The sequence below is a fragment of the Triticum urartu genome, chromosome 3A (genome assembly GCF_056163025.1).
Source record: "Triticum urartu cultivar PI428250 chromosome 3A, HENAU_Tu73, whole genome shotgun sequence".
NCBI lineage: Eukaryota > Viridiplantae > Streptophyta > Magnoliopsida > Poales > Poaceae > Triticum > Triticum urartu.
Genome location: NC_141875.1, coordinates 418,980,314 through 419,004,242, shown reverse-complemented (window position 1 = coordinate 419,004,242; position 23,929 = coordinate 418,980,314). Strand labels below are relative to the sequence as shown.

Sequence of the window (23,929 nt, the reverse complement as noted above, 5' to 3'; positions counted from 1 at the left end):
CAAATCAACTAAACCATGTCCGATCATCACGTGAGATGGAGTAGTTTCATTGGTGAACATCACTATGTTGATCATATCTACTATATGATTCACGCTCGACCTTTCGGTCTCCGTGTTCCAAGGCCATATCTGTATATGCTTGGCACGTCAAGTATAACCTGAGTATTCCGCGTGTGCAACTGTTTTGCACCCGTTGTATTTGAACGTAGAGCCTATCACACCCGATCATCACGTGGTGTCTCAGCACAAAGAACTTTCGCAACGGTGCATACTCAGGGAGAACACTTCTTGATAATTAGTGAGAGATCATCTTATAATGCTACCGTCAATCAAAGCAAGATAAGATGCATAAAAGATAAACATCACATGCAATCAATATAAGTGATATGATATGGCCATCATCATCTTGTGCTTGTGATCTCCATCTTCGAAGCACCGTCGTGATCACCATCGTCACCGGCGCGACACCTTGATCTCCATCGTAGCATCCTTGTCGTCTCGCCAATCTTATGCTTCCACGACTATCACTACCGCTTAGTGATAAAGTAAAGCATTATAGCGCGATTGCATTGCATACAATAAAGCGACAACCATATGGCTCCTGCCAGTTGCCGATAACTCGGTTACAAAACATGATCATCTCATACAATAAAACTTAGCATCATGTCTTGACCATATCACATCACAACATGCCCTGCAAAAATAAGTTAGACGTCCTCTACTTTGTTGTTGCAAGTTTTACGTGGCTGCTACGGGCTTAAGCAAGAACCAATCTTACCTACGCATCAAAACCACAACAATAGTTTGTCAAGTTGGTGCTGTTTTAACCTTCGCAAGGACCGGGCGTAGACACACTTGGTTCAACTAAAGTTGGAGAAACTGTCACCCGCAAGCCACCTATGTGCAAAGCACGTCGGGAGAACCGGTCTCGCGTAAGCGTACGCGTAATGTCGGTCCGGGCCGCTTCGTCCAACAATACCGTCGAACCAAATTATGACATGCTGGTAAGCAGTATGACTTATATCGCCCACAACTCACTTGTGTTCTACTCGTGCATATAACATCAACATATAAAACCTAGGCTCGGATGCCACTGTTGGGGAACGTAGTAATTTCAAAAAAATTCCTACGCACACGCAAGATCATGGTGATGCATAGCAACGAGAGGGGAGAGTGTGATCTACGTACCCTTGTAGATCGACAACGGAAGCGTTTTGGTTGATGTAGTCGTACGTCTCCACGGCCCGACCGATCAAGCACCGAAACTACGGCACCTCCGAGTTCTAGCACACGTTCAGCTCGATGACGATCCCCGGACTCCGATCCAGCAAAGTGTCGGGGAAGAGTTCCGTCAGCACGACGGCGTGGTGACGATCTTGATGCACTACCGTCGCAGGGCTTCGCCTAAGCACCGCTACAATATTATCGAGGACTATGGTGGAAGGGGGCACCGCACATGGCTAAGAATATGATCACGTGGATCAACTTGTGTGTCAAGGGGTGCCCCATGCCCCCGTATATAAAGGATCAAGGGGAGGAGGCCGGCCGGCCCTCTATGGCGCGCCAAGGAGGAGTCCTCCTCCTAGTAGGAGTAGGACTCCTACTAGGAGGGGGAAAGAAGTGGGGAGGGAGAGGGAAAGGGGGTGCCGCCCCCCTTCTCCTAGTCCAATTCGGACCAGGGGGGAGGAGGCGCGCGGCCCACCTTTGGCTGCCCCTCTCTCTCCACTAAGGCCCATATGGCCCATTACTTCTCCCGGGGGGTTCCGGTAACCCTCCGGCTCTCCGGTTTTCTCCGAAATCACCCGGAACACTTCCGGTGTCCGAATAAAGCCATCCAATATATCAATCTTTATGTCTCGACCATTTCGAGACTCCTCGTCATGTCCGTGATCACATCCGGGACTCCGAACTAACTTCGGTACATCAAAACTCATAAACTCATAATATAACTGTCATCGAAACCTTAAGCGTGCGGACCCGACGGGTTCGAGAACAATATAGACATGACCGAGACTCGTCTCTGGTCAACAACCAATAGCGGAACCTGGATGCTCATATTGGCTCCTACATATTCTACAAAGATCTTTATCAGTCAGACCGCATAACAACATACGTTGTTTCCTTTGTCATCGGTATGTTACTTGCCCGAGATTCGATCGTCGGTATCTCAATACCTAGTTCAATCTCGTTACCGGCAAGTCTCTTTACTCGTTCCGTAATATATCATCTCGCAACTAACTCATTAGTTGCAATGCTTGCAAGGCTTATGTGATGTGCATTACCGAGAGGGCCCAGAGATACCTCTCCGACAATCGGAGTGACAAATCCTAATCTCGAAATACGCCAACCCAACATGTACCTTTGGAGACACCTGTAGAGCACCTTTATAATCACCCATTTACGTTGTGACGTTTGGTAGCACACAAAGTGTTCCTCCGGCAAACGGGAGTTGCATAATCTCATAGTCATAGGAACATGTATAAGTCATGAAGAAAGCAATAGCAACATACTAAACGATCAGGTGCTAAGCTAATGGAATGGGTCAAGTCAATCAGATCATTCACCTAATGATGTGATCCCGTTAATCAAATAACAACTCCTTGTTCATGGTTAGGAAACATAACCATCTTTGATTAACGAGCTAGTCAAGTAGAGGCATACTAGTGACACTCTTTTTGTCTATGTATTCACACATGTATTATGTTTCCGGTTAATACAATTCTAGCATGAATAATAAACATTTATCATGTTATAAGGAAATAAATAATAACTTTATTATTGCCTCTAGGGCATATTTCCTTCAAAAACTATCTGTTACCTATAATTTTAGTGCTTGCAGAGAATACCTTGCTGAAAACCGCTTATCATTTCCTTCTGCTCCTCGTTGGGTTCGACACTCTTACTTATCAAAAGGACTACGATAGATCCCCTATACTTGTGGGTCATCAAAGAACACTAGGTGTTGTGCATGACCTGCACTTCGTCGTCTTTGCGGATCGGGGTGGAGCGGACGTTGTACTTGTGGTGCAGCTCCGTCGAGTGGGTCATGGACAAGAGCACTAGGTGCTGTGCACGACCTGCACTTCGTCGTCCTTGCGGATCGAGATGGAGCGGACCTTGTACTTGTGGCGCAGCTCGGTCGAGTGGGTCATGGACAAGAGCACTAGGTGTTGTGCACGACCTGCACTTCGTCGTCCTTGCGGATTAGGATGGTTTTTAACTTAGGCGAGTACGAGACTGCAGCTATGCCTCTGAGTGGGAGGATTGCTCTCTACTCGGTAGGATTTTAGAAACTTAGGCGAGTACGTGACTGCAGCTAAGCCCCCGAGTGGGAGGATTGCTCTCCACTCGGTAGGATTTTAGAAACTTAGGTGAGCATATGACTGCAGCTAAGCCCCCAAGTGGGAGGATTGCTCTTCACTCGGTAGGATTTTAGAAACTTAGGCGAGTACGGGACTGCAGCTAAGCCCCCGAGTGGGAGGATTGCTCTCCACTCGGTAGGATTTTAGAAACTTAGGCGAGTACGGGACTGCAGCTAAGCCCCCGAGTGGGAGGATTGCTCTCCACTCGGTAGGATTTTAGAAACTTAGGCGAGTACGGGACTGCAGCTAAGCCCCCGAGTGGAAGGATGCTCTCCACTCGGTAGGATTTCTAGAAACTTAGGCGAGTACGGGACTGCAGCTAAGCCCCCGAGTGGGAGGATTCTCTCCACTCGGTAGGATTTTTAGAAACTTAGGCGAGTACAGGACTGCAGCTAAGCCCCCGAGTGGAAGGATTGCTCTCCACTCGGTAGGATTTTTAGAAACTTAGGTGCATCAGGTTCGCAGCTAAGCCCCCGAGTGGGAGGATCGCTCTCCACTCAGAGTAGTTTTTGGAACTTAGGCGAATCAGGTTCACAACTAAGCCACCCACTGGGATATTTGAACATGTAACTTGACATGATAACAAGTATTAAGGCACTACAAAAATTTTGTCTTTGATAAGCAAACTGAACGACTCTTATTACAACTCATCGACCCGAGTGCCTAAGTCTTAAAATGACGAAGCAGATCCGCGTTCCAAGCATGTGGCGCGTCTTTCTTGTGTTCCACATTGTAAAGGTGATATGCTCCATTGTGGAGCACCTTGGTGATTATGAAGGGACCTTCCCAAGCAGGAGCCAGCTTGTGAGGCCGTTGCTGATCCACTCAGAGCACCAGGTCTCCTTCCTGAAATGCCCGACTGTCGGTGTCAAAACCGGCGGATCTCGTGTAGGGGGTCCCGAACTGTGCGTCTAAGGCGGATGGTAACAGGAGGCGGGGGACATGATGTTTACCCAGGTTCGGGCCCTCGCGATGGAGGTAATACCCTACTTCCTGCTTGATTGATCTTGATTATATGAGTATTACAAGAGTTGATCTACCATGAGATCATAGAGGCTAAACCCTAGAATCTAGCCTATGATTACGATCGTTGTTGTCCTACGGACTAAACCCTCCGATTTATATAGACACCGGAGGGGGCTAGGGTTACACAGAGTCGGTTACAAGGGAGGAGATCTACATATCCGAATTGCCAAGCTTGCCTTCCACGAAAAGGAGAGTCCCACCCGGACATGGGACAAAGTCTTCAATCTTGTATCTTCATAATCCAACAGTCCGGCCGAAGGATATAGTCTGGCTATCCGAGGACCCCCTAATCCAGGACTCCCTTGGTAGCCCCTGAACCAGGCTTCAATGACGATGAGTCCGGCGCGCAGATTGTCTTCAGCATTGCAAGGCGGGTTCTTCTCCAAATTCTGAATACCTGTCGAGTAGTGTTCGGCCTCCCATGAATGTTGCACTCCTTGGCTTCTGCGCCTAATAATGGCTATCCTCCACGTGTTGAGCGAATGCGAGAAGTCGGGGCATTTTTACACTTGCCACCCTAACCATGTGAGTAAATCGTCTATTTAAAGAGACGGGGATCCTCAGATCCAGATCACAACATCCTCCCCCAGCGAGTATCCATCGGAGCACGCCCGGAAAAAGTTCATCCCATCATGGCCGGCCATCGCAGCTCCTCCTCTCGCTCCCGTAGCCCTAAGCCAAGCAATTGGAAGAAGTGTTCCGTCCCCCACAGCCAATTAGTAGAGTTACAGACCCAGGGGTTTCTCCCTCCAGCGTATATGGTCCCCGTTCGAGCCGGACTTGCCACTTACAACGACGGGGAGCAAGCAGAGAGCTTTCCCAACCCATCCATGGGGGAGCGGGTATGCCTTGTCCCTTACTTATTGAGGGGGCTTGGATTTCCAATCCATCCGTTCCTCCATGGGCTCCTGGAGTTCTACGGCCTCCAGCTACATAATTTTACTCCCGCCTCCATATTACACATCGCTGGCTATGTTGCCCTTTGCGAGTTGTTTTTGGGCTACGAAGCTCATTTCGAGCTATGGAAGAGGCTATTCTGCCTCGTACCCCATACACAGGAGGGGTCAATATATCAAGTGGGCGGAGCCGAGATATGGCGCATCGCCGGGACTGGATACCTGTCCGGTACTTCGAAGAAGACATCCGAAGACTGGCCTTCGGAGTGGTTTTATATGGAGGACATCCCCCTTCCGGACCCTATTCGGATGGGCCTTCCTGAGTTCGATAACGCCCCTTTGAAGAAACGCCATAGCTGGCGCCCTCAGAGCCCTCAGGAGGAAGATAACAGAGAGGTCCTTTACCTGATGGGCCGGATAAAAACGCTGGCCAAATCGGGATTGACAATAATCGAGGTTATGTCAATATGTATAATGCGGGGGGTGCAGCCACTTCAATATCGGGGACAACCCATGTGGCACTTTAATGGAGAAGACGATGCCACCCGCTGCAGTCGTAAGGGACCGGACTCCATCGCTGCTCTAGCAAAAATATTGTCTGATTTATATAAAGGAGAGGAAGAGGAGTTCATCCGCATCCGCTTAAAAGGAAGGAGGTTAGGACTGAGACACCGTCGCAGAGGTATGAAAAAGAACCCCGCTCCGTGGTTGTCGTCATTTAAAATATAATAACGTCCATGGTTCCTGGCAGGAAAAACGCTCGCCGAACCATATCTGGAGAGCCTGCTGGCCAAGCCTCCACCAGCCGGGCTCCAGAGCCGAACTTAGAGGCAGATGCTAACGTGGGGCCAACACCGGATGTTCCTCCTACAGAGGATGCGGATAGGTTGTCCTCTACGAATTCCGAAGTGGAGAGTGCCATGAATCACAAGCATCGTCGGGCCGTACTCGGCGACGCTTGTTTCTCTGAAGAGGCGTTTGATGCCTTCAACTCAGGAGACGCGTACATCCGAGCTGCTCAAAATGGTCTTGCTCGAGCCACGGACCAGTATGTGAAGGATATATGGGTAAGAAAATCTAATAATTATGTATATCAGTAGCCCCTGAGACTTGAAACAGTTGGCACAACTGATTTAAGGATCATTGTTTGCGTAGGTTCTTACGGAGAAGAATACCCAGTTGTCTCAAGAGATGGAGGAGTGCAAAGCCCAGCTACGGGCCGCAGTTGCCGCAATGAAGGAGTCCGAGAAGGCCCCATCTGGTAACACTTGTTTCTATCTAAAAGAATGACATGTACCGGTTAGTATTCGGCATGCATGCAAATCTAACAATAGATTCTGCAGATGATCCCGAAGTGAATCCGGAGGTCGTGCGAGGGGATGAGCAACATGCTCAACGACAGCTAAAGGTTGGTGAGCGCGTGCTTACGCAGGTTAGGCGGGAGAAAAACGATCTCCAAGATGCCAATACCCGGCTGGGCGTTGAACTGAAAGATGTTCGGGCCCAGCTTGCTGACTCCATAAAGGAGAATAAGAGGCTTCAATGCGGCATTTTTAGTAAGTGCTTGAACGAACTTTTATAGAGTTCGGCGAAGAAACCGGCTAACAGAGTTATATCTGTAGGTATGCTGACGGGTCGTCCCGCAGAGGAGATGCCCGAGTCTGCGGGTGATCTTCTGCCAGAGCTCTCACAACTGCACGAACAAGTTCGGCAGGTGATGCAGGGCATTGCCCAAGCCTTGTGGCCATCCGCCCCCTGCCAGGAGGCCTGGGGGAGCTTGTAGAGATTCTCAAGGGAGCGCGGTGGCGCTTCTGATTATGGAAGATATCAGCCTGCCGACAAGGTGCAAGGGAAGCCTGGGCCATGGTGAAGATGCGATATACCAAGGCTGACCCGAACCACATGGCCGAAGTCGGACCTATGGGGTCTGATGGGATTTGTCCTTCTTTGGTACCATCACCAGGTTTGCTAGCTAGTCTGGATGTTTTATTTCTCTAATGAATCCGGCCTCGAGTAACTTGGCTAGCTCTTCTCCCATGGCTTGTTGCTTAGGCTCAGAGAAACGCCGAAGAGTCTGCTTGACCGGCTTGAACCCCTTTAGAATGTTAAGGCTATGCTCGGCCAGCCTGCGTGGGATTCCTGGCATGTCTGAAGGATGCCAGGCGAAGATGTCCCAATTCTCGCGCAAGAACTCCCGCAATGCGGCATCTGTTGTGGGGTTCAGTTGTGCCCTGATGGATGCTGTTTTTGTAGGGTCCGTTGGGTGGACCTGGAATTTGACTATTTTGTCCGCTGGTTTAAAAGAGGTGGACTTGGATCTTTTGTCGAGTATCACGTCGTCCCTGTCCACCGTGGAGCGCAGCGCAGTTAGTTATTCGGCCGCAAGGGCTTCAGATAACGCCTCGAGGGCTAGTGCGGCGGTTTTATTTTCAGCGCAGAGTGCTATGTTCGGATCACTAGCGACAGTCCTTGACCTTGCTCATTACAAGGAGGAATCTGGCCCAATAGTGATGTACTGTTTCTTGGGGCTCTTGTCTAATGTGGGAAAGATCACTTGAGTCTGGGTGGGTGGGTAGATTTAGGTCCAAACCCTGACCCGATCTGAGACCCAGGGGCGGAGGAGTTTCCGAGCTTGGCAGTTCGGACTCCGAAATGTTGCCCAATAGTTCTGGCCCGCTGTTTGATTGTAGGTTCGAAGCTTGGGCCATGTCCTCCCGTGGACGGGTATCCGGCTCGGAGAGCTCAGGAATCCGTACATAGTTCATCCTCAAAATTGAGGAAGAATTGCTACATTGCTCCTCCACCACCGCTATCTGATGGGTGACCGGCGGAGAGTTAATCTCCCTTTGGTTGGGTTTAAGCCCGATCCGATCATAGTCCGTTGCGACTCCCAGGGTGGCAATGTGATCCAAGAGCTCGTTCAGAGAAGAGAGCTCTATTGGATCCATCTGCTCGGCGAATCCCGAGCCGACGTGGGGGCTGTTTTTGATGACCCGAGAAGTCATCGTCGGCGCGACGGCCGAACAGGCGGTCATGACGAAGCCGCCTAGTCGGAGAGTTTGGCCTACAGCCAGGGCTCCCCCCGAGATAATGTTGTCCTTGACAACAAGACGGGCCATCAAGCCTTATCGTGGTGGCATAGTGGAACTCTCAACGAGAGCACCAATGTCGGTGTCAAAACCGGCGGATCTCGGGTAGGGGGTCCCGAACTGTGCGTCTAAGGCGGATGGTAACAGGAGGCGGGGGACACAATGTTTACCCAGGTTCGAGCCCTCGTGATGGAGGTAATACCCTACTTCCTGCTTGATTGATCTTGATGATATGAGTATTACAAGAGTTGATCTACCACGATATCGTAGAGGCTAAACCCTAGAAGCTAGCCTATGATTATGATCGTTGTTGTCCTACGGACTAAACCCTCCGATTTATATAGACACCGGAGGGGGCTAGGGTTACACAGAGTCGGTTACAAGGGAGGAGATCTACATATCCGAATTGCCAAGCTTGCCTTCCACGCAAAGGAGAGTCCCACCCGGACACGGGACGAAGTCTTCAATCTTGTATCTTCATAATCCAACAGTCCGGTCGAAGGATATAGTCCGGCTGTCCGAGGACCCCCTAATCCATGACTCCCTCGCCGACCTCTCATGTTTTTGGCATGGAATCGATGGAGATCTTGTTGATAAATGGTTGATAGAATCAAGGCCATCTCTCTCTCTTCTTCCAGGAGGTCAACAGCATCTTGTCGTGCCTGCTCTGCTTCAGCCTCTGAGAAAAGTTCCACTTGGGGCGTGTTGTGAAGCAAATCGCTTGGCAGCACGGCTTCAGCCCCATAGACCATGAAGAAGGGAGTCCGACCAGTCGGCCAATTTGGCGTTGTTCTCAACCCCCAAAGGACTGAAGGCAACTCATCTACCCAAGCGCCTGCTGCATGCTTGAGGTCACGCATCAACCGGGATTTCAGCCCTTGGAGGATCAAACCATTTGCTCTCTCTGCCTGCCCATTCGACTGCGGATGCGCGGCAGACGCGTAGTTGACCCGAGTTCCTTGGGAGGCGCAGAATGCTCTGAACTCATTAGAATCAAAGTTGGAGCCATTATCCGTGATAATACTGTGAGGGACTCCATATCTGAATGTCAGCTCTCTGATGAAACTGATGGAAGTACTTGAATCGAGACTCTTGATAGGCTTGGCTTCGATCCATTTAGTGAACTTGTCGACTGCTACAAGCAAATGAGTGAAACCACTTCTGCCGGTCCTCAGGGGTCCAACCATATCCAATCCCCAAACAGCAAATGGCTAGACGAGTGGAATGGTCTCCAAGGCTGAAGCAGGTTTGTGGGACATGTTGGAGTAGAACTGGCAGCCCTCACACTTGTTGACTATTTCCTTTGCCATTTCATTTGCACGTGGCTATTAAAAACCTGCTCGGTATGCTTTGGCCACGATTGTCCGAGAGGAAGCATGGTGACCACAGGTCCCCGAGTGCATATCATTGAGAAGCATTCGACCTTCTTCTGGTGTAATGCATCGTTGAGCAACTCCAGTCACACTCTCTCTGTACAGTCGTCCGCCTATCACGATGAAGGCTTTGGATCGATGGACGATCTGACGGGCCTCATCCTCATCTTCTGGGAGCTCTTTTTTGAGTATGTATGCAACATATGGCACCGTCCAATCAGGGGTGATGACCAAAACCTCCATGATCAGGTCGAGCACGGCTGGGATTTGAACTTCAGTCGAGTCGGTGGAACTTTTTGGTTGTGGGGGCTCTTCTGAGAAAGGATCCTCTTGAACTGACGGAGTGTGGAGATGCTCCAAAAACACATTGCTGGGAATAGGCTCGCGCTTGGAGCCTATCTTCGCCAGATCATCAGTTGCTTGATTCTTGACTCGGGGTATGTGGTGGAGCTCTAACCCCTCAAACTTCTTTTCTAACTTCCTCACTGCATTGCAATAGCCAGTCATAGCTGGGCTCCTGATATCCCATTCCTTCATCACTTGATTGACCACCAAATCCGAGTCGCCGTAAACCATTAGGCGACGGACGCCGAGTGAAATGGCCATACGCAACCTGTACAGAAGTGCCTCATATTCAGCCTCATTGTTGGAGGAATCAAAGTGAATCTGGAGAACATAACTGAGCTTGTCACCTCGTGGGGATACCAAGACTATACCAGCACCAGAACCATTCAGCATCTTGGACCCATCAAAGAACATAGTCCAATGTTCCGAGTGAACCTGATTCGGTTGCTGCTGCTCACTCCACTCGGCGAGGAAATCTGCTATTGCTTGGGACTTGATTGCTTTCTTTGCCTCAAACTTGATATCTAATAGAAGGAGTTCAATCGCCCACTTCGCCACTCGACCAGTTGCATCTCTGTTGTTTAGAATTTCTGATAATGGAGCATCACTGACAACTGAAACCGAGTGATCTGAGAAGTAATGTGCAACTTTCTTTGTCGTCAAATAAATTCCATAAACCAACTTCTGATAATGAGGATATCTCTGCTTGGACGGAGTTAAGACTTCTGAAATATAATACACTGGGCGCTGAATTTTGTAGGCTTTGCCTTTTTCTTCCCGCTCGACCATGAGCACCGTACTGACAACTTGTCCAGTGGCTGCGATATAAAGCAATAAAGGCTCTTTCCTGATTGGAGCAGCAAGCACTGGCTGGGTGGAAAGCAGGGTTTTGAGCTCTGCAAACGCTGCGTCAGCTTCAGGAGTCCACTCGAACTTGTTAGATTTCTTCATCAGTCGGTAAAGAGGCAATGCCTTTTCACCGAGACGAGAAATGAATCGGCTCAATGTGGCCAGGCAACCAGTAACCTTCTGGACATCACACACACGCATAGGGCATTTCATTCGGAGGATTGCGCCAACTTTTTCTGGGTTTCCATCAATCCCTTGTTCGGAAACGAGAAAACCGAGTAACTTTCCTCCTGGGACTCCGAATGTGCACTTTGATGGATTAAGCTTGCTATCATACCTTCTCGGATTGGCAAAGGTTTCGGCGAGGTCAGTCAGTAGGTCGAAACCTTTACGTGACTTGACCATGATGTCATCCATGTATGCTTCCACATTCTGACTGATTTGAGTGAGCAGGCACTTCTGAATCATACGCATGAAGGTGGCACCAGCATTCTTGAGACTAAAGGGCATGGTAACATAGCAAAAGCACCCGAATGGGGTGATAAAAGCTATTTTTATTTCATCAGGACCATACAGTCGGATCTGATGGTACCCGGAATAAGCGTCCAAAAAGGACAAATGCTCACATCCCACAGTCGAGTCAACAATTTGATCGATGCGGGGCAGAGGGAAATGATCTTTTGGGCAGGCCCGATTGATATGCTTGAAGTCGATGCACATGCGAAGTGAATCGTCTTTCTTGGGGACCATTACAACATTGGTGAGCCACTCGGAGTGGTATATCTTGTGGATGAACTCAGCTGCCAGAAGCCGAGCCACCTCCTCACCAATTGCCTTCCTCTTCTCCACGGCGGGCTGACGGAGATGCTCTTTGACAGGTTTTGCTTTCGGATCGACTCGCAAACGGTGCTCAGCCAGTTCCCTAGGTACACCTGGCATGTCAGAAGGTTTCCATGCAAAGATGTCCCAGTTATCACGGAGGAACTAGATGAGCGCTTCTTCCTATTTGCTGTCGAGTGTTGTTGAGATTTGAGTCGGAGCAGCATTAGGATCGGTCGGATGAATATGAACTTGCTTTGTTTCACCAGACGACTGAAATGCAGATTCTGAAGCAGGCTTCTTGGCACGTAGAAAATCACTCGGATCTGCGTTCTTCTAGTACTCTTGCATTTCCACTTCTGCCATTTGTTCATCAGCAATCTTTGAGCCCTTCTGGAAACACTCCTCCGCTCTCCGCCGATTACCAGTGATCATGATCACACCCTTGGGACCGGGCATCTTCAGCTTGAGGTATACGTAACATGGTCGAGCCATGAAGCGGGCATACGCAGGCCTGCCCAGAATACCATGATAAGCACTGTGAAAATCCACAACTTCAAATGTCAACTTTTCCTTGTGATAATTCTTCGAATCGCTGAAAACCACGTCAAGAATGATCTGGCCGAGTGAATCATCTTTCTTCCCAAGGATGACACCGTGGAAGCGCATATTGCTTTCACTGAGCTTGGACATCGTGATGCCCATCTATCGGAGAGTCTCAGCATACAAAATGTTCAAGCCACTGCCACCATCCATCAGGACCTTGGTCAATCGAGTGCCCTCAATGACTGGGTCGACCACCAACGCTTGCCGCCCTGGGGTAGCAACACGTGCCGGATGGTCAGATTGGTCGAATGTAATGGGAGTCTTAGACCACTTCAAATACGTTGGCATTGCCGGGGCTACCATGTTTACTTCTCTGTTAATGAATTTTGCTCTCAACGTCAGCAAAAATCATCAAAGTGGCATTGATATTGGGGAAACCATCATCCTCCTCTTTGCCTTCATCCTTATCAGATTCCTTCTCTTTCTCGTTGGGCTGGCCCTCTCGGAATTGCTGGATAAGGAGTCGACAATGTTGAGTGGTATGCTTGGGATAAATCAGGTTTCCCTCTTCATCCACCTTGGTGTGTATATGACACGGTAAATCTAGCACATCATTTCCTGTTGAATCTTTCACCTTTTGGGGGACCCATGGTCCTTTAGGTTTTCCTTTGAATTTCCCCTGGGTCACCACTGCAGCTTCACCAGGAGCGGCAGGTTCGGCTTTACGCTTCTGTTTCTGATTGGAATTACCCCCTACGGCATCTTGGGCGACTGGTTTATTTTTGCCACTCCAGAGTCGGTCTTCTTCCTCACCGTTAGCATACCCAGTGGCTATTTCCATCATTCGGGTCAGAGTCATATCTCATGTCCGACCGAATTTCAGGTTAAGCTCTCTGTAATGAACGCCCTCCTTGAAGGCGCAAACTACTTGGTGTGGTGACATGTTTTCCACTGTGTGGTGTAAAGTGGTCCACCTCTGGATGTAATCCCTCAAAGTCTCATTCGGTTTCTGAACACAATGTTGCAATTCTTTCAACCCTGCAGGCCGCTTGCAAGTGCCCTCAAACGTCCTAACAAACACTCGGGCCAATTCTTCCCAACTGAATATGTTGCCAGGAGCCAACTAATTCAACCAATCTCTGGCTGACCCTTCCAACATCAAAGGATGATGTTTAATGGCTACCTCATCATTACCGCCACCAATCTATATAGCCACTCGGTAATCCTCTAGCCAAGTGTCGGGTTTGGATTCACCGGTAAACTTACTTAGCCCAGTCGCTAACCTGAAGTTGGGAGGGATTTCTACGGCCCTGATGGCACTGCTGAAACACTCAGGTCCGGATACATGTACTCGACTGCTTGTTGGTCAATCTCTGTCCTGTCCTTCTCTGTGATCTCTATTCCGGTCGACCAAACCTTGTACCAAAATTGACCTTGCATCAAATCCGGGTTCTCTGGGGTCAACTGGATGTCTTCGCTCATCACCATACGGACGCCTGTCATCGGGTCGCCGGGGTGCATATGATCCGCCCCTCGGAGGGGTGTGGGCACTCGACGGCGGTCCTCACGGTCGAACCGATGATCATATTGCTCATGGTTCTGACCCATGTACTGCTCTTAACGGTGCCCTCGGTCCTCACGCCGCAGAGGCGATCTTGGGCTATGGGCCGACTGGACAGTGTTCGCTACCACAGATCTGATATGGATCCTGTTGCACGACTGGGAAACTGTTGTGTTCTGTTCTCCCGCTGCTCAGAGCAGCGCTCAAATCTGCATCAAACCCCTTCCAGCCTCTGATTGGGATGGCTGGATTGACTCTGCTATACGGGCCGCAGCAGTAAGATTCTGATTTGGAGTATGGTATACCTGATGTTCGGGTGGGAACAATTGCCGCCGTCGTCGACTGGATTCTGGAATCAGTCGCCGAGCGCGTTCGTCGAGTGAATGCTGAAGGTTCTCCAGTCGCGCGCGCTCAGCCAACGTGGCCAGGCGCGCGGCCTCCAAGGCCCGAGCCTCAGAGGTTTCCCTGACGATGGGAGTGTGGAGAGCCTCCGTGTTGCGATGATGCAGCCCCTCCCTCTGCTACGAAGTGAGGGCTTGAGGACGATATTCTTCATGAACACGCGACGGATCGCCGCCACCATCACCGCCATCGCTGTGGCGGTAACCAGGCGGGCTGCGCGGCGTGTCGACCATCAGGACTTCTGCCGCGGGGTCGCTGCTGTCACACTCAGGCAGGGTCTCGACGAAGCCAGTCGAACAACCCGTAGAGAGAATCGTCGGGCTCGATTTCCATGACTTGAGGGGTGGCCGACCGGCGAGCCACCGCATGCTTAATCCACCGCTGAAGCCACGATTGACCGGATCGCTTGCGGCGACGAGCAGCAAGGAGCGAAGACGTTGCGGGAGTCGACCGATACTGGGTCGACGGTTGCCGCAGAAGGACGCCGCGGACGCACGCCCAAAAGTGGGTCGCCCCGCGGACGCGGAGAGCCTCGACATCGAGGGGAGCTTCTTGAAGCCAAGCGGAGTCGTCGGCGATGAAAACGAGCGCGCCGAGAAGGATCTCGCGGCCCTCAGCCAAACCTCCGCTGGAAACCATGATGATGGAAATTGGAAAAATTGCAACCTCACTGGAAGTCGCTAAGACACCTGCCCCAAGGTGGGCGCCAACTATCGTGGTTCTAAGTCTGACAGTAGAAAGGGGGGTACGTAGGAGGAGGCGAGATCCTAGCTACGATGAGGTTGTGCACGCAAGATTTACGAGTTCAGGCTCTTCTCGGAGGAAGTAATAGCCCTACGTCTCGGTGCCCTGAGGCGATCGACTGGATTATGCATGAAGTTATAGGGGGTGCGAACCCTTGTCTCAGTGGAGGGGGTGGCTTATATAGAGTGCGCCAGGACCCCAGCCAGCCCATGTTACAAGGAGTTCAATGTACATAAAGGTGAGGTGTTACTGGTAATGCCAGCAATAAAGACATATAAATGATCATTAACACTACGGAGTGAACGCCGGACCGTTGCCATCCTGAGTGACTTTAGGTCTTCTGTATTCCGAGTGGTTTCTTGTACGGTAGAATGGTGATATACTGGTCGAATGGAATTGGGTTATCCAAGTGGAATTGTTGGTCGAGTGGGTTGCACTCTGAGGAGATTCCAGTCGGTGGAAACTATTGTGCTTTGAATGCTGTTTATCTTTGGGTAGTGTCCTTGGGAAGGGCGTCTAGGTTAGGCCTATTACCCTACCCTAGGTACATGTCATCGTGAGGCACCCATATGCTCCCAAGCCGACGTCTGCGCCCAGACGAGCTGCGGCGAGGAATACTCGGAGAAGATCGGCGTCGCGTTGACGTCGACGATGTAATGCACCATACCGGCGGGGGTTCCAAGCTGCTTGGCAGCGTAGTAGTACGAAGGCTTGTAAGGCTCCGGCCACGGCAGCGTCTGTACTGTGGGCGCGCCTGTCTGGCGGCGTCCGCCACGACCGTGCCGACCGCCTCGTCCGCGACAACCTCCATGCCCAACGCCACCACCAGGCCCACCAGCGGCCAACCGCCTCTTGAGCTTCTCCTCCTTTGCGGCCTTCGCTTTGACGCGGCGAGTTTGCCGCGTCACCGAGCTAATCTTCCAGGAAAGTGTGATGTTCGGATCCTTCGGCTCCATCTCCAAGTTCCATGGGTCGGCGGCGGAAGGAAGGAGAGGGTGAGAGAAAAGAGAGGGGATTGGGCGGAGAGCAGTGGGGAAAGGAAGAAGAGAGTAGTGGATTTTGGCGCGGAAACAGTGCGGGATGCTACAAAAGCGTGGACTCCGAATTCCTTTTGGGTGGGCCGGGAGGTAGAGAGCGACGTTTTACGTGTCCGGACTCCTGCAAAGGCCCCCCGTGTTTGTCTCCGGTTTGCGGGAGAAAACACATACAAACCACGTTGTGGACTGATACAGGACTCCGTTGGATAGCTTCTGGAGTCCAGACAGCGCGGTCCAGAGGTTTGCAAGTCGGCATTGGAGATGCCCTTACAAAGCAACTTTAGTGCTAAGAGAAGCAACTTCTTGCTAGGCGATAAGGACTGCAGCATGGGGTACCTTGACGGGTCGTCGGAAAACGACGGCGAGGACCCTCTGAGCTACCTGCCAGTAGGGTCCATGGAGAGGACAAGCAGCACGGGGCTCGCCGTGCCACTTTGGGGCCCATGGTGGAGATCCTGAACCACTCGATCGTGGGAGGCTTTGTGTCGCACTGCGGGTGGAACTCTACGCTGGAGAGCGCGGCGGCAGGCGTGCTGATGGTGGTATGGCCACTGTTCGTGGAGCAGAGGATGAACGCGGTGATGCTGGAGGAGAGGAACGGAATGGCGATGCGGCCGAAGGCAAGGGAGAGGGACGGTTTGGTGTTGTGGGAGGAGGCGGTGAAGGAGCTGATGAGCGGGGAGAAGGGGGATGCAGCGAGGAAGAAGGCGAGGTAGATTGGGGAAAGCGCTACGCGGGCGTTGGCACCGGATGGGCCGGCGTGCAAGGCGCTCCAGGCGGTGGCTAGCAAGTGGAAGGAGGGCATGCCGCAAATGAGTTGTGCGTGCCTGCGCTTCCCGCGAATATGGTTCGAGGTTTGTGTTGGAACATTCCGTTGGCAAAAATGCTACACACGGATTATAACACATTATTATGGACTCTTTCCAGCTAATTAAACTTGCCCCCCCTAATTTTCAGCTAGGGTGGGCCCCTTACTTTGATTTACACCCAATCAAAAAGCCCACCTCAGCCTCTCCGTGAACCCTGTAAAAGAGATGCCCGTGTGTGTCCTGGACTCTTGGTCCTCTACGTATGTGTCATGTCTCTGTGTGTGACACAGAGCGATAAATTTATTTTGAAAAGAAAAGAAACGTTTCCAGTTGTATCCTCCTGCTACCTGCAGTGTTTAATATCTTGACTTACAAGTATATATACAACAAGTTTATTCGCCAAAAATATGCCTTTTAACGCAACTCAATTCAAAATCAAAGCAAGAGGCACCAGCAATTCAATCTACAGACTTATTTGATACTAGTATGGTAGCAATTCATCATCGTGGATTTGGAACTGGAGCAGCGTTCCAAAATCTTTTGTCTCCTGCACAACATTTTCAGGCATCATTTACTTACAACTGGCCTGAAACCCTGGAAAACGGAATCTCCGCACGTTTCATAATCCCAGCTAAACTCGGACAAGTAGACGACTGCGACAGGTGAACATTCCAGAAGTCTCACCATTGAGAGCCACACGCACAGCTCTTATCTAACGTGTACTAGTAAATGCTAAATAAACAGCAAGTTCATGTATGTATAGTAGGCCAGTGGTAGTTCAGCGCTTCCTCTTGTGTGTCCGCCACTGTTTCAGGACGTACTGCAAGGCCTCTTTCAGTGTTGCTTTGCGGCCCTCCTTGTAGTTCCACAGCTCCGGTACGGGATAGCGGCCACGGGGGTTGTACTCGTTAACTTCAAGCAGCGCCTTTGTCACCAAAGAATAGACTTCTTCGCCATACTCTTCTCTTAGGGTCTGAAGCTTCGCATCATCTTCAGAGATAAGCTCCTGCACCAAAGCACACGCCATGTGAGATAAACAATACTACAATAGTATATATGTCTCCCATTCTAAAAATGATTGATGAACACATTATTTAAAGCTCGGAAACTTCGACTCCACAAATATGCTGCTGATTTAGCATACTTTTACTCATAGACGACTCTCCAATGCTGTCTGAACCACATCACAGCGCGACATTTTGAACAAAAATTGATTGTGCACCTTGTCATGGACTCAAGATGCACACAACTACCACCTCTGTCCCATAATGTAAGACGCTTTTGCAGTTCAATTTGAACTGCAAAAACGTCTTATATTATGGGACGGAGGGAGTACTTCATTGCGTGGAAACACAAAAGTTGCAGAAGCTGCACCAATACAGGAGCAGCTTTCTATGCCTTTAGTACAAGTGAATCGCACAAGTTCTATGGCTTCAGATACCAGTATCATTTCCTATGTGTCAACAGCCAAGACCTAAGATATATCCAGTTTACCCAGCGCTGAATTGGAAATCAACACTTAACAAGAAGACGTAGTCCCAGTCAGAGAACACAATTTACTTGCCTAACTTAATTGACAAAATGCCATACGGTTTTCAATGAGAGGGGAGTAATTAGCACGCATACAACTTGAGCACGGGTTCAATTGAGATACATCAAGAGATTCCATGTGCATATGGTAAGCTTTCTATCAATAAAATCTCTGATGGCTCCATATATAACTCCGCCAGCAAATGCTAGATGTACTCTGTTGCCAAAATCAACGAATTAAAGATAACTGGTAATACAAGTTACCAGGAGCTTCAGAGGAAACCAAGTGCAAGAAGCCAAGTCTTATGTGGAAAGCACATCGCTATTATTCAATTATATTGTATAAATCTCAATCAAGAGCAGCTAACGTTAACATAAGGTCCCTCGCAGTAGAATCGCTTCTCAGAATTAAACCAGCACAAGGTCTAGGCTGAATACTCTACAAAGTTAAGGTACCAAATCTTTTCGTATGACACCACATTCCAGTATATATCTCAGGTACCCACATATATGTCTAAATTGTCAGATTCAGCAATCAAGCATCCGTTGAATACCCAACTACTGTACAAAAGAACCCTAATGTATTACAGAACCTAACTGAGCTGCAAACTGATTAACTCTAAAACCTGCAAGTGGTAACTTAAATAGGAAGCATGCAATGAAAAACAAGATTGTTTAACAGAACACTAATGAAAAACCTGCACGTAGTAGCTTAAACAGGAACCAGGGAAATGTTTCCAAAAAGGAAGTCCAGAGTGACATATATGACTGAAAATTACAAGCTATTAGGAAGAGTAAAGTGTGTAGAAAATGAAAAAGGAATCCTACCCTTTTTTTCCCATTAACCATGACAACCCTAAAAGGGTGCCATTCTGGTTTTTTGATATCAGCCTCCCACTTCGAACAAAGAATGGCAGCAGTCACTTCTGCATCTTCTTTTGACAATTTACGTCCGCAAGCAATTGCAAGTGATTTAAGATCAAGTTCGCCCATTCTTTTAATGCCAATATTTGCTCGACCAGTTGTAATAGTCTGCAAACCCTGTAGAGTATGCAACAGATCAGGAATGAGTTTGGATGTTATGCAAACATAGTGGACAAGTGCAAGAGCTCGAGCAATGAGCCAGCTTACATCTATCAGCTTCTTCCGAGCATCTTGCAATTCATCATTGCTTTTCCGTTCCTTGATAAGCAGAGTATGGTAGAGTGACTCCATTGCATCCATTTCATCATATTTGTCTTGTAACTCCTCACTAAGTTCATCTATTCTTTTCTTCGATTCAGAGTCTTCTTCACCTGGCATATGCTTCATGACTTCCAATTTACCCTGCAACTGTTTTATTTCTAACTCAAGCTTCTGCTTGGCATCCAGTTGATGCTCCAACTTGATAATCTTATCTAGAGCGACTTGTTTCTCTAACTGCATTTTTCCATTTTCATCACAGTAAGACACTTATATGAATTATGTCCAAAAAAATAAAGTGAAACGGCATACTAGGCCCAAACCTTGTGTTTTTCCACAAGCTTGAGCACATTTTCATCAGCCTTCTGTTGCACCAATGTTGCCATCTTAAGATGCTTTGTTTTAACACCGTTCTGCATCCACACAACAGCCCATAAGTGATATGCATAGTCCACCAAACAGGGCACCTCCTACGAAGAACATGGCCCCCGCATTTTACCCAAATCACCCTAGTCTAAACCCTCTGCACTGTATCTATATCTGTATATATGTATATGTCATTATGTCTATACCAATATAAAAAGAGTGAATTGCAGAGATCCAACAAATCTTCCCCGTTCAACCGCATCTATCCAACAGTCTACGTCACTCCGGTGTTCAGCGTTAAACATGTTTAGCACCCTCCACTAATTAATATCATGCCTAATATCAACGACAGCATTAACCAAGTAATTGTACCCTACCTAATATTAACATGCAATTTATATCATGCCTGACATCAATGTGAAATACAATTAATATCTTGACTAATATTAACGTGCATTGCACATACACAATTACTAGTTATTTAAATGACAATGTTGGATGGCAATACAAAATACAATGTTAGGGACTCCAAACAAACTGTTATGTAAAGATTGACGAAGCGCTGAAACAAGAAGAGGGAAGAGAAAACATAATCCCATAGTTCTGTATGCGATAAATTCAATAATAGAAACACAACATTACACACCTTTTCCTTCTCGTGCTCAAGGTTCCTTCTGTCAGATTCACTACGCGCAACTAGCTCATCAAGCTGTTTGGATCTTAAGTCAAGGTTCTGCATCTTGGACTCAAGTTCTGAACGGAGCTTTTGATTCTCATCAATGATCCTCTGTGAATGCCTACGAGCAAGTTGCTGCATCTTATGTATTTCTGGAAAAAGAGTAAGTTCAAAAGGATGTTAAAACAACAGAGCTCTAAGCATGTTAAAAGGAGAATGCAAATATGCTGATATTTAGAAGTGGAAGATATAGATAGCAAAAGGTCAACACAAACCTTCATTGTATGCCCGGAGCAGCTGATCCTTTTGCTCCATTATCATGTCAAGTGAGGTGGTCGTCTCATTGTACTTACATTCAAGTTCTTCCACATGCCTTCGCTTTACCTCAATCTGGCTAGCTAAATTCGCTACCAGTTTGTTTGTTTTGCGTGCTTCTTCATTCTCAACATCTGCAATAGTTTTCAGATCACCATTTTTATGCAGATAATCTCCGATCGGCCCTGGATATTTCTGATCATCAGCCCTTGCAACCCATCCAAACATCCCCGGTCGTCGATGCTTGTACGCCTTCCAGTCCAATTTGCCATATCCTTCTGACTCAAAGTGATTTTCGAAGGCAAGTGCATTATTGAAGGCAGTCCAATCTTTTCCAAACTCAACAATAGCATTCCCTGTGTGGCCTCTATAGTTCCACAAAGGGATAACTTTCTGTGGGCAAAAGCACGAGAGCTTCTCCTTCAGCCGGTTTCCACTTTCTCCAACATGGCGCCCATTTTTCCGTTCAGTAGGCACATTGACCAAAACACCCATCCAGGGCCAAACGAACAGGTCATCTCTGTTCTGAACAGCTTGAGGCTCCATAGCTATTAGCTGTAACTGGCGGGCCGCCTCGTCTCTCCCCTGCGGATAAGCTGCCGAACCTACTCCAGTTGCATGCTGCTGAAATAGGCTCTCTATGTTCTGTCCGCTCTTACTACAAGCTCTTTCCTTGCGAATCCTGCTGAAATCAAAAAAGAAAATGTCAAGGGTCCATTTGGGAATCATGCAAAAATTTACACCTATAAATCATTTGTATACATCAGTATTTTTACCCTTGTAAACGGCCATTTGGATACAAAGAAAATTTTGCACAGAAATCTAGTGTAATGGGTCAATTTCATTCACTGGATCGGCTGAACACTGGACTGGCGCATTATATCTGAACAGGTACAGCCGATCAATTGCATTCACTAGATCAGGTGAACACCGGACTAGCGCATTACATCTGAACTAGTGCAGCCGATCAATTTCATTCACTGATAGGCTGATCAATTTCATTCACTAGATCAGCTGAAGACCGAACTAGACTATGAAGGAGCTGAGCTACTTTAATTAGAACAAACATAATCTACAACGCGCACGTACAAAACATGAATAATCTACTAATCTTTTCAACAATACCTGAAGATCTTTTTTGAAGCATAAAGAAAACGCACCGACTGAAAGATGACAACCAGCACATGAAAGCGCCAATATGATATGTTGCAACATGTTCTGAACTGTGAGTGGTCATATCAAAGATACAATCCCACCAAGGTAACAATTGCACCTTAATTTCCTCTCCAGTATTCTCAACACCACCCATTATATATACAGATGTGCAGGTTATAGTGAGATGGAAGTACTGGTACCGTTTGGACTAGCTCACATGATTAATTAGCCTGTGCACATGGAAGTACTGGTACAATTTGCGCATACAACCATATAAGAGGTAGCCAAATGACACAAGTTCAATCAAACTTAATGATGAACTGCTCATCATTTGCAATTTTGCATGCCCAAAGCAGCGCAACTTAACTGCCAAATCCATTTTCCACGAAAGTGAAATTCCAATATATCTTAAAGATATGCGGTCAGTTTTACTGTCTGGAATAACAGAATAGCACTGAAGCAAGACAATAATATGCACCATAAATGCAGTTTGCAGCTTTTCATTCCCATAAGATGACAGAAAGCACATAAAATCAATAGATTCCAGCGGCACTGAAGCTATATATATAGCAGCCGAGCAATAAGTACGTCATATCTCCAGCTGTGAAAACATATCTAGAATACATGTTCATTCCGGAAATATCCAAACGGAAATAATCCCAAATACCAAGGCTACTCGAATGTTGGGCGTAGATATTCTAGTTCGGCTCGCTATGCGCAGCAGCAGTTGCCAAAATTCGTGGAACAAGATCAGTGAAGGACAGAAGAGTTGGCGTCACATACCCACCGGAGGGCTCGCTGGTGCTCATAGCGGGCCACCCACCCGGCTGCCTACTGATGGCGCCGTCCCCAACGACGACGAACCTAGGGTTTCAAGGTACGCGTGGATGAGTGCAATGCCGCTGAGAAGGAAGGGGAAGAAGGGGCGGAAGCACGAAGACGGAAGCGAATCGGAGGGTTTGGGCTCACCTCGCCGCAGCGCCGTCGTTGGTTGGAGGGGGGCCGAGTGAGTGAGCGTGGCCGTGGGCGTGGAGGACGTGATCGGGGAGGCCGACTCGGGAAAGCGATCTAGCGACACACAAAACTGGAACCACGCGGAGAACTAGAGGGTCCAGCTGGACCGCCCGGAACCAAGGTCGTTTTCCAGTCAAGGGCTCATTCGAAAGGATTTCTTTTCAAAATCAAAGGAACACTCACTCATATAAACAACGAACGCGGTCCACACACTACCTCTATAAGCATTTTCAAAATATTGAGACCATCTAAATTTTGAGATTGACAAAGTCACCATGAACGACTACTAAGAGAACGTCTCTGGTGCGGAGCATCCAACGATCATCGCATGGACCTACTTTCGTCTCTCAAGACCCCACGTGGACCAATGACTAGAGGTCGTGCAAGGACTATTGAAGCTGAGGTGAACTCGCTCATCTCCGAACTTACTCATTCTACATGCGAGACATAGCTACTACCTCAAACAAAGACCTTGTGTGTGATCACGTACTTGGAGGAAGGCCATGGAGCAACTACGTCCAATGGACAAGATAGTGAGGACACTGAGGACCAAGAGGAACTGTTGACACCAAGTCACAGGTACCGGACGAACAACTGGTTTCGGACGTCCGGCGCCCTGGAGATCAGCCAGCCAGAAGGCCCAGCTAACGAGCGCTACAGCGGCCGAACGACCGACAACCTCCAGAAATCCGGTGCCACCAGTCCAGCACCAAAATACCAGAAGACCGAAGTTCTCCGGACGGTCGAGCCACCGGATGTCCGACGTTCCCTGGAAATCCGGCGACACCCGTCCAAAGCCAAATTACCGGATGTTCAGCGCCCTTCGGCAGACG

At 48.6% G+C, this 23,929-nt stretch overlaps 1 protein-coding gene across 5 annotated transcripts; it reads right to left on the bottom strand.

The window, feature by feature from the left end:
- Positions 1–17,315: 17,315 nt before the first annotated feature.
- Positions 17,316–23,205, bottom strand: LOC125544145 (factor of DNA methylation 1). 5 transcript variants are annotated; one of them, XM_048707729.2, is made up of 8 exons: positions 23,052–23,205; positions 22,866–22,946; positions 20,888–21,612; positions 20,583–20,764; positions 19,894–19,983; positions 19,520–19,807; positions 19,217–19,429; positions 17,316–17,864 (listed from the first exon to the last, which is right to left on the bottom strand). In XM_048707729.2, exons 2-8 carry the CDS (start codon positions 22,889–22,891, stop codon positions 17,637–17,639), a joined length of 1,752 nt encoding a protein of 583 aa, XP_048563686.1. In that variant the 5' UTR covers positions 22,892–22,946; positions 23,052–23,205; the 3' UTR covers positions 17,316–17,636. The 5 variants fall into 5 exon arrangements, with proteins under 5 accessions (XP_048563686.1, XP_087403361.1, XP_048563685.1 ...); XM_087547235.1 differs by having other exon boundaries at positions 20,888–21,609; XM_048707728.2 differs by having other exon boundaries at positions 22,870–22,946; positions 23,052–23,129.
- Between the last annotated feature and the right edge of the window lie 724 nt (positions 23,206–23,929).